The following is a 14,984-nucleotide window of genomic DNA, read 5'->3' on the forward strand; positions in this document are numbered from 1 at the left end:
AAAAATAAAAAATTGCAAAATATGTTTTGATCCTAAATCGGGGGATACAAAAAAGTATGGCACATGTTTAAATGCCTAAAAGGGGTGGTCTTTGAATTTATGGTCAATATAGTAGCTGAGATGGGATGGTGCAAGCATATTGCATTCAAATTTGGTGAAGAAGAAGATATGGCTACTCTGGTCAGAGAGATTGACCTAACCTTTCATTATGATAGTATTCTAGTGGCGATTAAGAAATGGATTCAATCTAGAGCCTCGGGTACTGATGGGATTGGCAACGTTATATTGAAAAGGGAGCCAGAATGGTGGGCGAAGATACTTTTGGCCTTGTTTAATTTGATTATAGCTTCTGGTGACGTTCCGGACTCAGGGAAGTTGTCTTACTTGATCCAGTTATATAAAAAGGGGAATCAAAAGTACTGGTGTTAATATGGATTAATTCTCTGTTAGATGTTTTGAGTAAAGTATTTTCATCATTCATCCACAAGGATATTGAAAAATGGGTGGTGCAAGGTGAGTTACTGAGTGTATTCAAAACAGACCTGGAATCTCTACTGTCTATAAAATGGAATTACTGAAAATGTTGATAGGCCAGGCTAGAATGAAAGGTAAGCCACCTCTTTTTGCACTGTTTATTGTTTTTACAGCAGCGTTCGATTCAGTCAATCGAGAGAAACTGTGGGCAAAGCTGGAAAGTCTGAGTATATTGGCATCATTGCTGTACGTAATTAGGCCGCTGCATAGGGACACAAAGTTTAAGAAGAGGTTGAACAGCAGGGGCGATTACTCTAAAGAAATATCATTTTTTTGAATTTTTTTTTTTATTATTGATTTAGTTGCATTATTTTTATGTTACAACTTTTCAATAAACATGACATATCAACACAGTCTGAACATGGTAGATTAAAATAATATTAAAAACAATTTAAGATCATTTCTCTAAGGACCATTCAGGGTGGACAACAGTAAATACAAGATAGATATTAATAATCTGGTATTCACAATTTGATCAGAGTTTCTTCGAAAAAACAAAAAGAGGACACAGTGACATAAATTTCATCGTACTCGGTTCAACTAAGAACAATCAATTTTCCCTTGATCTAAGTTTAAAGAGAGAAGAAAATGGACCGTTGCTATCTGAATTTTCAAGTCTGTCGAGCCAAAAATACGATCCCAACAAGCATCAGGTTCATACATAGCGTATCCAGGGCAGTATTTATGAAAATGCAATTGCCTCAGACTGGTAAGAATTGGACATGCAGTGATTAAATGTGCTAAGGTTTCTGGGATTTTGGTTGTTTGACAAAACCGACAGAAGTTTTGAAGAGGTCCTATTAGGTGATGCATATAGAGCAGGTCTCTCGTTTCCCATATATGTAGCCGGAAACAGAGAATTACATTTCTATATTTTGGTGAAGGGGCTCTTGATAAATAAGATTGTGTGGTGCCTCTCGTATGTGGTGGAAAACGAAAGCTCAAAGCATGTTTATAAGTTAGACATTTTTGATGATTCATGATCCAAGAGGTCTGATGGATTTTTTGTTTAGCCTTATCAGGATTTTGCAGAAGAATTTCAATTGAGATATCTGCGTCAGCCAAGATCTTGTAAACTGCTGACAGCCATCTTCGGATAAAAACGTGATCTGTCGTAAAGATGTAGTTCGACAATACCTTAAGTAGGTTGTCTATCCGAGATGATATTAGACATTTCCTAAAAAATGAACATTGTTTCCAGTTAAGATGTGCTGACAGAGAAGAGAGGCCTAGTTCATATCGTAACCATGAGATGGGAATACACTGCGGCAGATGCAACACATTCTGCCAAAATTTAGCCTCCCATTTATCAAGAGTAGTAGATGGTATGGGGGATCCTGTTTCCAAACCATATAATACGGTGGGAATGACTTTCATCGGCCAAAATGTTAAGGCCGGGATTATGGAAAATTTTCCAAATTTTGCAAGAAGAATACGTGATTGTGAAATCGCTGTAAGAAGTTTAACTTCAATCTGAGCCATATGTTTCAGTGGATGGAGAGAGGCTTCAAAAATAATACCTAAGTAGGTATATGATGAAACCAAGGACAAAGAAATATTATTACCCATTAGCCAATGTTTCCGAGTATGGAAACCTGAATGAGGGTTGTACATCAAGACTTGAGTCTTTGTGGAGTTCATTTTTAAATCATTCTCTATGACATAGTGGTCTAGGGCTGATAAAAGTTTTTGTAAACCAAAAAATACAAGTAATGTGATTGGGGGACTCCAGTTCACCAGGAAACCACCCTTATAGTCCTTCAATTGAGAAAATAAGACTTAGGCACTTGCCAGCGATCAGCTTGCAAAAGAGGGTGGGGAGCAACGATCCAGCAGTAGAAGGAGGTGATTGCAGTGAGCATTGTTTTTTTAGTCTGTGACAGATGTGAACGTTGGAGCTTTTCATGTTGAAGGCTATTGGTGAGCAGTCCTGTGAAGAACTGGAACGGCTTCTTTGGGGCCATGTTCTTCCATGATGACCATGGCATCATCTAAGACCTCTTGAAAGGATTCCTGTATTGCCAGGATTGGAGCTGACAGCTGCCGCTTCTCGCAGGCATTTAATACGGGTACATCTTGGCAGCTACGGAAGTTCAGTTTGTTGAACCGCTCGCTTATTTCCATGGCAGAGAGTCCTTTTGTCTCTGGTAGAAACATGTAGAAAAAAGCCATCAAGACCATGTTGATGCTGACGAAGACGAGGAAGCAGAACTGGCCCAATATTTCCTGGAAAGAAAGATAAGACGCATGAGATATACATATCAAGAATTGACATGGCCTGGAGGTTAGGGACCATCGGATTATGCTGGTAGAGCTTTACCCTCATTACAGCCACAGTGAGCAGCCAAGGTTATTACATTCAGGGTGCAGCACCATGGCCACCTAAGATATGCCCTGATGTTTAGTACAGTTGCTAAAATTTGGAATACCAGTCCTCTAAAAGTCGTTTTTGCCTCCTCAGAGCAGGTGGTTGTCCTCCACATGTATGTTATGGTCCGTAAAGACTGAAAAACACACTGCCCTCTCAGAATCCTGAGCAGATCACTGCAGCTATCATGGACACACTCCATGCTGTAGGTTAAAATGCTGGAACACAACAAAGGTGCTCATGATGGCATAGGATCAATTGGCACCCCACCAGCGATAGATTATGGTTGGGAGCACAAGAGGTGGAAGACTTTGGCCACCTACGGCCTACCAGAAATATCATTTGGACATTTTGTGACAGGCTTGGACTTTTGAAAGGCAGGTAGTTACGACAACTGCTCTATGTACCCATACTGTTAATTTATCACTTGCAAACTGGCGTTGTGCTATCAGGAGAAACCTTATCCACTCCTGACGTTTGAGCGAGCAGATTGTTCCATGATGGGATTTATTCTTTTGCTGTTTTGATTGCAAGTTGGCATCAGCTGTGTCCACTAGGAATTTCATGCACACAACTTTGGGTAGTAGTCAGAGTGAACACTGCAGATGAACACCTTATTTTCAGAACACCTTATTTAACTGGCAACTTTTACATGTTGAACTGAAACTAATCCCTAGGAAATTAGTCCCTCCATACAAACACGTCTACCCTATACACTATACATCACAACACTAAGCACTAGAGTAGCCACAATCAACCATACATACATCACAGAACATAAACAGGACCACCTTTCAGCCCCAAATGCTAGTTGTGTCACAAACAAGATCTCTAAGATCCCACAACACAAATATAACATATAACTAGCGTTTGGCTCAAAATTACAGCCAAGGAGAGCGATCCCTACCCTTCCACATGGGTTCACCCAGATTGCCTCCAAAGCCTTTAGAAAAATCCCTCAATTAAGCAGAAAATGGTAGTACTTGGAAATGACAAAGCAACATTCCATTGTAGCAAAAGTGGAGGAAAACCTACGCTTAACAGACAAACTCGTATGCAAAATTCATGCTGGGGGTATCAAATCTTGGTGGAAAGAATGAAATGGGGAGTTTACCCTAGAGACTTTACATAGCGCCCAACAAAACCAAGGATGTCTGTAAGATCTGCACTCTGTTAGCAAAATTTACACAAGCTGTCACAGCATGATCCTTGCCCAAAAATGTGTGGATGAACTGGCATGTTAACTTTCCAGCATCCAGGCAAATAAGAACCGATCTGTGCTGAATCTCAGAGTTGACCATATACATGAACGAGCATCCTGTCTTTCTACCGACCAATTTTACAGACTCTTTTTACTGCACATTTTTTACAGTATCTTTGAACCAAAAGGTGGATGGTAGGTATGGGTGAGGCAATATTGGATAGGGGATGGAATGCTTGAATGGAGGAGTGCGTGGGCTCTTCCCCTGCAGTTTGGGGCAAAAGAATGAGTAAAGAAAGTTCAGTGACATATCGGTTAGTAAAATATCAGTCAGTAAAAACACCAAACTTGTCAAGTTTCCTTGCCTTATGCCCCTTCAGGATAGTGGAGGTAATACAAATTGCTAAGCCTTGTAGGCCTCAAATGAACACGTCTTCCCAAGCATCACTAGAGAAGATAGATATGCTCGCTCACCTGCATTCCATAATGTATCGCTGTTCTCAGGACATTTGCCATCCTTCCCAAAAGAAGCGGACAAAGCTGAATCTGCAAGTTATTTTCCTATCCCTCTAATATCCCATCTATACAGAACATCCTTGAAAAACGAACTAACAACCGACCTGAAAATCAAAGTCAGGAAAATCAAATATTACACCACTTCTAATGAGACCTTTTAGAGGCACTGAAACATTCCACTGCCACAGGCCTAGCTTTGCAAGGAAGGAGATAGACAAAGGACTTAATAAGCTACTGGCATAGAAGTGAAATTGATGACTGTTCTTAAGGAATACATGGACCTGAACCCAGACTCAGGCTTTGCTGAAGGGTTCTTATGAGTATCTTATAGAGGCATTGTGGTATGAGGCAGCAAAGTTCCTTGGCTACCAAAAAGCGACAGAGGAAGCAAGGAGAATTTTTGGAGAAGACAGTCAAAAAGTTGATATTTCAATAGACAGCTTCTCTTCCCACATCCCTCTATTATATAAGATAACGAAAGCCAGGTTTCATTTAAATGTTTTTTATACTGAACAAGCAGAATTAATCTTTTTTTGCATAAGGTTAAAAATGATGAAAATGGTTGTAAAAGCTAGATTGTTCCTAACCTTGCCATTTAAAACGCGGAGGAGTCCCTTACTTGTTATTGACCGATGTGTCAATGACTGCTTTTGTTCCACTGACAAATCAAACATATTTGCAACATTCTACTGCTCCCACTATACCTTCGCACTGTAAGGAACTCATGGTGGCAACAGTAAAGACAGACACAAGTGATCACAGTTCAAGGGTGTTTATTTAACTGCATATGCAAGTCAGAAAAATGGAAGCAAACATCGACCATCAAATGAAAATAAGCCAGTCCTAGTGGTGTTGTGTCAAATAAAAAGGGCCTATACTAAGAAACCTATTGCTGAATCTTACAACTAATACAAAAAGGATGTGGGATGGTTTTCAAGAAAAGAACAAACTGTTCACAAATAATATGTCAGGATGCAGTAGCTTGGATCTCCCTTCCGCACGTTTTGAGCACAGGGAAAAGTGGAATCTTGGAGCACAGTATAGTCGCGAGCTTCCCCAGCACGAGATGACAGTTCGGTTCCAGTCTATTAGGATCCGCAATGTCCAAGTCTTGCTTCCCTGGAAAGCCTCTTGCTTTCGAGGGCCTGACGTATTCAAATAACAGAACAAAAGTTCCTTCAACAAAATGAAAGTTTGCTTCCTGGTTTTACTTAGGGTGAGGATTCTTCACCCCTGAATCCCCCTCTTCCGGGTGCTAACCCCTCTTTAATTTCAGCCTCCCTCCTCCAGGTTCACTATGGCTTATCCTTTACAAATATTAATGTCTTTTGAAACAGTTCCAGTGGACATCCTTCAGCTGGGTTCACGTTTGCTAACACACTGTTTCTTGCGACGGTAGACTTTGCCCCTTCTTTGTCAGCATCCTTCTTCTGGGTTCACTCTTGCCAACTTCACCTTCACATTTACTTTCAATGTTTGCGGAATGCACTTCCCTTTCTTAATTAGTTTGTAGGTCAAAGGCTTTCGACTGTACAGGATTTTGCTTGACCTCCTCTATGACCACCTGTGGACTTCTGGTAGCAGGAGCCTCCCTTGCTCCAGGTTATCAGTATCGATATGCTGCATGTACTGTTGACATCTTCCGCGACACACTATTGTCCTCGATCTTACGATTCCTTCTGCAGAGGTTTCACAGGATCTTGTTGAAAAGGGCAAGGTTGTGTCTCTCCTTGTCAACCTCTCGATAGTTGCCACTTTTCGCCTCCTCTTGAATTGCCGGGTCTGGATAGCTTTCCCGTTGTGCGGTCAGAAGTACTGCCTTGCGCGTACTGTGCTCTCTTGCGCCACCTTTTATCCCTGTGGGGAAGGGAAAGGGCCGCCAGGTGTGTGGGATTCTGATCAATTGCCTGACTCTGCCTGACCATTGTATTGGGACATTTCAGGTAAAAGGCTCTGGTGTTAGTCCGTTCTCTTGTGTTTTGTGCAAAAGAGTTCATGTCAGAAAGGGGTGGGGGAGTGGTTTTGAATGTCCTTCGTGGTAAGAGGGGGAAAAGGTGTTGAAAGAAGGGGGATACCCCATTCAGGTGATCCTCCCTCACTGGTCCACCCCCAGGAACTGGAATCAATAGCGATAGCCATGTCCTGGCCACCTGGATAACAGATCCCAGGGCACTAACTATGGCGACACCTTCAGGTTTCTCACAGCACCCCACCTGATTTCAGCAAAGAGGATGCTTTTATGAATGTGTCAACTCTGCCCTCCATCAAGGGTGCCGAAAAGGAGTCTTAATGTACCACGATCACAGAAAAAGAAGTTAGATAATCCTTAAGAGAAATGGGAGCAGGGAAGTTACAAGGAGATGACTGGTTCCTCCTAGAGATCTAAATATTTGTGACGCCCTTCAATTTCCCTTATTCACAAAAGTGTATAACGAGGTTCACTTCAAGGGTGCCCTCCCGACTGATAACTAAAATGCCAAACTAACTAGGGAGGACACTAAATGCAACAGCTAAAGACTTATTTTATTGATAAATGCTGATACCAAAGTGTTAGCAAATATATTGTGTAATAGTCTCCAGCAATTCCCCCATTTTCTAATATATAATTCTCAGGTTGTGTCCAAGATAGGACGGCTAGCGACAGTGTCATGGAGCTGTTCCACATCCTCCAGCAGGAGCGAGGACATCTTTTGTCCACTCACTAGATGCTGAAAAAGAACTGGACAGGTTGGATTTTGGATACATGATCAGGATACTGTCACGTTTTGGCCTTGGGGAGACCTTCATTACTAATGTCCAACTTTTTATGCAAATCCTTCTGCCGGAGTGACTTGCTATGGAGAGGTATTGGATACATTCCATACAGCAAGATGTATCAGACAGCTATGTCCTTTGTGCCTCTTTCTTTTTCTGCTGGCCCTAAATCCCTGGCTCTCTAGCCATTTGTCAACACACCATGATCGAGGAAAAGATACACTATCTTGGACAACAAAGCTAATGCTTTATGCAGGCAATATGCTTGTGATGCTTAGAGACTGCATACAGAATCCTCAAATTCCCTAAGGGTACTGACAGCCCAGACAGACGCCTTCTTTTATTTGTAAGGCTATAAGATTAATTGGCACAGGTCTAAAGTGTTACACATTGCCATGGGTAAAACCAAAGTGGACTGCTCTCTCTTTCATTGGGTGTCCACAGGCTTGAGGTACTTCGGCATCAAATTGAATCCAGATTCACACAACAAGGTCTCAGATAACTTTCTCTCCTTGTGGAGGCTGATAAGATGCAGCTGATCGGGCCTTCCTTATGGAATGGACCACAAGTGGAAATCGCTATTGCGCCTAAGGTTTACTATTCAGTTAACCTGCTCCCCATAAACCTGGGAAGAAGCATGCAATAGTCGACGTTGGTCAGTAGGAAATCAAGTAAATTGAATGGGAGGACAATAAGACCGAGAGTGACCATGAGTAAATTATATGCTGGCACAGCATCGAGTCGTCTCAAATTGCCAAATTGTATTGTCTAGCTTTTCATATCCCCCTGCTTTTCAAAATGTTTCTATTCACATGTTTTAAACCTAATTGGTTTGCTCTTGAAAAACACTTGCATACCTCCAGATTAAATAGTGTGCTGGTTTATGGAGGCCGACATATTGAAAATGAACACCGTATCTTGCACTGTGTTAAACATAGCTGGATGACAATGCACACCTTTCTGTTGACCCTCACTTGCAGCTGCAGGATCCCATCTAGGAAAATCACAAACTGCAAATAAAATGACAAGTTTTTCTTTGACCTGTTTGTGTGTTAATAGGGTTTAATTGTATTCATGATGCCTGGGACCAAAGGCAGTCCGCTACGTATCCTTTCAATGTCCTGCTGTCTGATTATGGCATCAAAATTAATCACAATTGCCACTGCCTACAGTTGAAATGCTGTGTTAAAAACCACTACAAAATTCAAGGCGAGAATGAATAACTGCCATTGTCACAATATAATCCCACTGGAAAGACAAAAAGGGAATTGCGTTAGCCTGTTATACCACCCCTGCCGTTAGACTAGATCATGAGTGCATCTCCTCTTCAAGGTCCATGTGTGAAACAGAAATCAACCACACCTTCACCAAAACACACAATGAAGGGTGAAGGGTCATGGTGAAGGTCTAGGAGAGGTGGAGTCGAAATTTGCGTGACATAAGATACTACACCATTAGCGCTGGAACCCTAGCTGCCTCCACAATGTTGGGATTCTAGGGATGAGGCGATGTAAAGAGTGATGGACAAATATTACTGACCTCTTATGGTCCTGCTGCTGCCTGTTCACTTATTGGAAGAACATCTGTGATGACATGAGGCATATCCTGGGCTGACCTATGCCCGAGGCCCCTCAACTAATTCTCCTACACAATTCTTCAAGGCAGAAATCTATTGCCAAATGTATAGACCATGGATATTCACAGAGCTCATGATAGACAACCTGCATACTCCTTTCTTGGCTCGATTCTTCAATACCAACACTACACACTTGTCTGCCTGAGATGGTGAAAATTACCTCCTATGAGGTCTCTAAGATTTTGAACCAACATCTTGGGAAATTTAAAGCTGCTTCATCGATTGTCTCTCCCACACATAACAGAAGGTATCCACCAGCCATACACTGGTCTATCAAGCATTACTGAGTTAGATTGTGCCATACCATCATACTATAGCAGTTGCGATCACAGATGTTTCAGAAGTGAACTACGCTGTTGCGGTATTCCCGTTGCTTGTCGGTATCGATACTGATTTAAGACATCCAAGTATATCACTCGAGACAGTCTTCTTAACTGTTTTGATGCATGAATGCAGTTTGCTTGATTGAGTGTTCCAGCTACTTGAGGCAATAGGTAACTAGATACCTCACAGATGTCTACTATTCATTTTACCGATAGGTTCCCTGGAACTTGAAGTGTTAGCACGTTTTTGTGCATTGTATGCTTAAAGACCACCTCAGGAATACGCCAAAGCAATGTTTTTTAAATTAAATGACTTTAAATCAAATAGATAACATAAAAAAAAGTTGTCTGAACAACTGTGTTCAAACGGTGTCGGTACGGAGAAAAGGCAGTAGCAGCCGTGCGGCCGAAACTCTGGAACAAATCATCACTGAAACTGGAGAGAACCATATGAAATTCAGGAAGTTACTGTAAAAAGGTATTGTCCCCAAATCCCCCTCTCTGTAAAGTTGAACAAAACTGTGGAATGATCCCCCCGGCTGCCCCAAGTCTCCTATGGGCTCCACTGCCTTTGTCTTGTCTTATTGCCTCATTGCTGTTTATCCTGACCTCTATGTCTTATCTGGCTGCTTCACTCTATAACCTGTAGTGTGTAACACTACATTGCTAATGGTTATTGTACCCCTGCATGTCATCTCTTCTTCCTTAGTGTGGCCTTCACTACCCACCCTGGACCTTTCCCTGCCCTCTGTGCCATCTGTTTTACAATAGCACATTAAAAATCACAAATAAAGTAAAAAATACAAAACAACTTAAAAACTTCACAACTGCATACCCTGTATGCTGACAAGTGGTGTGGCAGACAACATACTCTGCAATACTCACTATTTCAAAAGCAGTGGAACAGACAGTCTGAGAGATACTGATTCACTAGTGATTCGACATCCAGCGCACACTGCAGGTCCCCTTATCCAGGCTCACTCAGGCCACAGGCCCATGTTACCAAACCCTGCTTGCCGAACAACTTCCACAATTGGCACATAGCAACACACAGGTCCCACCAACACCACAACAACCACACCATATCCAAACAAAAATACTACAAACATAACCAACTACCAAACTGGGCAAAAACTGCACAAAGGCCTAGGAGACACAGTACACCGACCACAAGTGGCACTGTGCAGAGGTTTGTGGAAGGCGAAATGGACTAGCCCTTCTTTCACTTTACTGAGCAGACCCTCATGAGGGACCAACACTAACCTCAGTATATGCCAGTCCACATACACACTGCAAACTGGGCCAACTAATATATCCGGCCAGCAACAACACAAAGATCTCACAAACACCACACTTAGAATGGGATTTCACTCAAAGTTGGGAAAGGGGGCAGGAATCGGGGCTCCCCTTGACCCGGTAATGGGAACTGAGCACTGAGGGAGGTGTTCCATAGCACAACGTATCCCACAGTACAAGTTAAAGGAACAACCATACCCAACAACCCACACACCTGTAGGGCCCACACATCTTTGGAAATAGTCTTGCCTCCGGTCCTGCATGACATGCTAGTTATGAATCATGTGAGAGAAAACACATACTTTAGTCCAGACATTCCGACATACTTACCACCATGTAGGGGAACAGCATTCCAATGAGGTAAAGAGCACAATACCCGATGAACCCCATGATGACCATCCCTGCAGGTCTGGCCGACTGAGAAAAGATGGCGACAACAATTGACGTAGACACCCCCCCTAAGAAACAAAAACAATTCCTTAATGAACAGAAGATGGCATAGCACAACATTCAATAGTTCCACTGCAATCAGGCAGAGCCGGTCGAACCACGGAGTGGGGGGATAGCTCTCAAGTCAAGCACTTGCCACTGATGTGGGGCCAAACTGTACTGCACAAGTTTGCACCTCATGGCAGGGCCAACTCAGTCCTTCATCCTTCTGAGGTTGATAAGTGGAATACCATTAAATTAGGCAACATTTGTTGTCATGGCACTTAGAATCAGGACGAATCCGGCATTATATAGGAACAAATATGGGTTTTTAGAATTCCCCCAAATCCCATTGATATTTGTGGATTGTTTTACTACATATTCACTGTGGATGTCTTGGAAATTACTTTTCCAGTGGCTGGACGAGCCCAGTTTGACACACTCCATTGCTTTAACCCCTTAAGTGCCAAGGACGAGTATGCTCGTCCTTTTTGCATAGACTTGCATAATAGCCTGGCAGTTTATTTGACACTTCTGTTTCTAAATAATATACATCTTTCTACCATCTTTTTCGTGGTCAAATAGCAAGGTTACATTGCTTCTTTCTTCCCAGGATGTCATAAACACTTGTCTATTGGCCTAATAGGAAACAAGAATTGCCAGCAGGCCTGTGCCTCTGAAAAGACCAGTGGGACTAGGCAAACAGAGCATCCTTTTAGTCATAGAGCAATGATGGGACAGTCGGGTGGTGGTGAGTCCGGGTGAGACAGTTACCACTTAGGCAGAATTGCCTGAAAGGCATGCAGGACTGGGGCTGAACCAGTCTAATTTTTTTTGTATAGTGCAAACCTTGCCCCATTGGGTGGTGGAATGCTTCCCAGATCCAGAGGAACGGGTAACAGTCACAGGCGCATGATGACATGATCACAAAGAGCAAGGCAATTGAACAGCATAAGAGGAGGAGGAAAAGAGGTGGGTATGGTGCAATTTGCGAGGTTGCTGAGGGAGCAGAGAAGGATAGTCGGGTGAGGGATGTGTGAACGGTCGGAAAGTGAACAGGAAGGTTTGGAGCTCTTTTCTGAGGCATACCACCCCTAAGAAACAAAAACAATCCCTTAATTAACAGAAGGTAGCATAGCACAATATTCAATGGATCCACTGCAATCAGGCAGAGCTAGTCGAACCACGGAGTGGGGGGGAATAGCTCTCAAGTCAAGCATATCTCAGCTACCAGAAAACAATGCAAATGGCTTTCCATACAAGAAAAGATTGAACTTAAAACTCTTTGGGCCTCATTACGACCCCGGCGCTAAACCATGGTGCTATTAGCACCATGGTCCATGCCGGGGTCCGCCATGGTGAATGGTGGAATTACCACCCCATTCCAAGGTTGGCGGGGCGGTAATTCCCCATTCACCATGGGCCCTTCCCCATTCCCATTTTTGCCCCATAGGGCTCAATGGGAATGGGGAAGACGCTAAGTACGGTGCCGCAAATTGCGGCACCGTACTTAGCACCAAGGTCCCTTTGCGGGTCACTACTTTAACGGCTGGTAAAACCAGCCGTTAAGGTCGGGTCCCGCAAAGGGTCCTCGTAATTAGGTGCTAAGTGTTTAACGGCGCCGCAGCCTTTTACGGCGCGTTAAACACTTAGCGCCAGGGTCGTAATGAGGCCCTTTGTCTTACCCATAAAGCGCTAAACTATACAGCACCCTGTACCTCACTGATAAATTCACTATGAGATATTCCAAACAAATTACCAGATCATCCAACACCTCCTGTCTAGTGGTCCCTAGATATAACCTAAAGAGAGCAGGTGGGTCCAGCTTCCCGGTCTTGGCCGCCCAGCTGAGGAACTCCCTCCCTTCTGACATTAAAACTATCCAAATTTTCGCCAACTTTAGGAGAAGTGTCATCTCGTGGATACGCAGCAAGAACTAATCTGGTTCGCCCTGCATGTATACTAGTCACGAAAATGTAATTGCAACCACCTATCCCTGCATATATGTACTTTCTGTCTATTCACTGTAACCTGTGTACTGCATGCACCTTCTGTTCTATCCACTGCAATCTGTAACCATTCCTGTAACCGTATTCTTAACTCATAAGCGCCCAGATACCCCTGGGTCAGGTGCGCTATATAAGTAAAATAAAGAAACAAACATACAGAAGGGAGGAGTCTGACATGGAGTGGAAGAGTTCCAGATTTCAGGACGGTTGATCCTCTGGAGTTCCAGGAGCCGGATGTTGGAGCTGTGGCTGGTGCAAGATGGTCTGATGAGAATTCGTTTTATCTAAGGTAGTCTGGGCTGATGGAAAGGAGGTCTTTGCAGAATGTTGAGATTGTCTATGAAGATGGAGCCAATGAAGGTTCAGTAGTATATAGATGATACGGTATCATTTGCTTAGAAAAATGAAGAAAAGAGTCCCGGTGCCGCCATCAATGTGGGGCAATCTAAAGATTTGGAACATTTTATGGAGATTGTTCGGCAGGAAGGAGGATTTGATTCTTCCGAGGGCGGGTACACTTGCAACGAGCTGTCTGTTATTTCTTTCTTGATGTGCTCTTTGAACGATAGGCCTGGATGTATGTGATGGAATGCTATAAACTTGGCTGATGTAGAGAAAGTGTAGAAAAGGCAGGTCAGACTGATCTGAGGGAGCCATTCTTCTGTCAGATGATATAATTTGCTAACATTGACCCTAGTTGGATTAGATTGAGGTTAACTGTTACCATCCAGGTCTTTATGGCTTGCAGGCAGGATCAGGGCCAGACACTATTGTTGACACTTTGGGAAAGAGTTTTGTGTCATCAGCGTATTGAGTACGGATGTCTTGTCTAGATGTCAAGGTTGAATATCATCAAGGAAAAGATGAAATCAAGGGGGACGCCACAGTTGACAAGGAGTGGGCGGAGATGAAAGTTCCATTTGCATATACTGTTGACTGTTAGGAAGTGGGCAAACCAGTTGAGCAGAGTGTCAGTGGTTGCCATGACGAAGGAAAGCATTGACCTTTCCTGATCAATGTTAATACAATTGTTTGCAAGATCAACTTTAAACGCCATAATATACTCTTTCAAAATAAATCAAAGATTGCCTTCAATTCCAATTATTTGAGATATCTTATTAGCACCAGGTGCAGGGGGTAAGGGAAAAATCCCCCACTCTCCTCCGAGCCTCCTCGGAAGTGGGAGCCTGCCATCTTCTCCACTGGGAGGAAGGTAAGTGTGCCCCTGCGCAGCCCCTTCACTGCACTCCACCTACAATTTCCACATTGCTCCCTTTTCCCTTGCTGGTCCTAGGAACAATCAATGTTACCGGTGAATTCACTTTGCAGCAATGGCCGCCATGGAAAGGCAGAAGGGACTACATTTAGTTCACTTCTCCACAGTCCAGCGTAGCTATCTTGGTTTGTATCTTTTTTTCATGTTGTCAAACGACAAACACGCCATTTCCAAACTTGGAAAAAAAAACTGATTAGCATCCCGGTATAACATGGCAGGATGCTATTAGCAATGAACCCCTGTGGTGGGGGATGGGGACTTTACCGAGACAGGTAATGCCCGGTCTCACATTAAAGCCCTTGCTTAGCTCAGGCTTCTAACTGGCCTGGGCATTACCTGGCCCGGTAAAGCCCCCACCCATTGGGGTTTATTGCAAAAGTACATGTTGAGACGGTAGCATTCCAGGATGGTCAACAGCATGTAATACTACAAAAATCAGAAACACATCTATGGTTGAACTGCATTAATTGCAACATTCCTATGAGCTGAGCAGTATTATAACACTTTATTACAGCAGAAGAAATCAAACAAACATTTTGCAATTTGTATCTCAAACCACACTGTTAATTGTATCAAGTGTTCTATCCGGATGTCTATGTTGGAGAGAAAATATGTCCAACAGAAGAAAGGATTGGAAGGAAA

The 14,984-nt window shown here is 43.0% G+C and overlaps 1 protein-coding gene across 4 annotated transcripts in view; it reads right to left on the reverse strand.

Annotated features, from left to right (window-relative positions):
* The window catches only part of LOC138492611 (solute carrier family 2, facilitated glucose transporter member 11-like), a 419,436-nt gene that overhangs the window by 40,709 nt on the left and 363,743 nt on the right, over window positions 1-14,984 (reverse strand). For 3 of the 4 annotated variants that reach the window (XM_069619902.1, XM_069619903.1, XM_069619901.1), the window contains 2 exons: window positions 10,959-11,086; window positions 603-2,760 (listed from right to left, as the gene is read on the reverse strand). In XM_069619902.1, the coding sequence (XP_069476003.1) occupies window positions 2,449-2,760; window positions 10,959-11,086 (440 nt within the window). In that variant the 3' untranslated portion in view covers window positions 603-2,448. Of the gene's footprint in view, window positions 1-602; window positions 2,761-10,958; window positions 11,087-14,984 lie in introns of those variants that run through there. The other variant, XR_011276228.1, reaches the window with a different exon arrangement.

This window comes from Ambystoma mexicanum, chromosome 10 (assembly GCF_040938575.1).
Source record: "Ambystoma mexicanum isolate Mex_15411 chromosome 10, UKY_AmexF1_1, whole genome shotgun sequence".
NCBI classification, from domain to species: Eukaryota; Metazoa; Chordata; class Amphibia; order Caudata; family Ambystomatidae; genus Ambystoma; species Ambystoma mexicanum.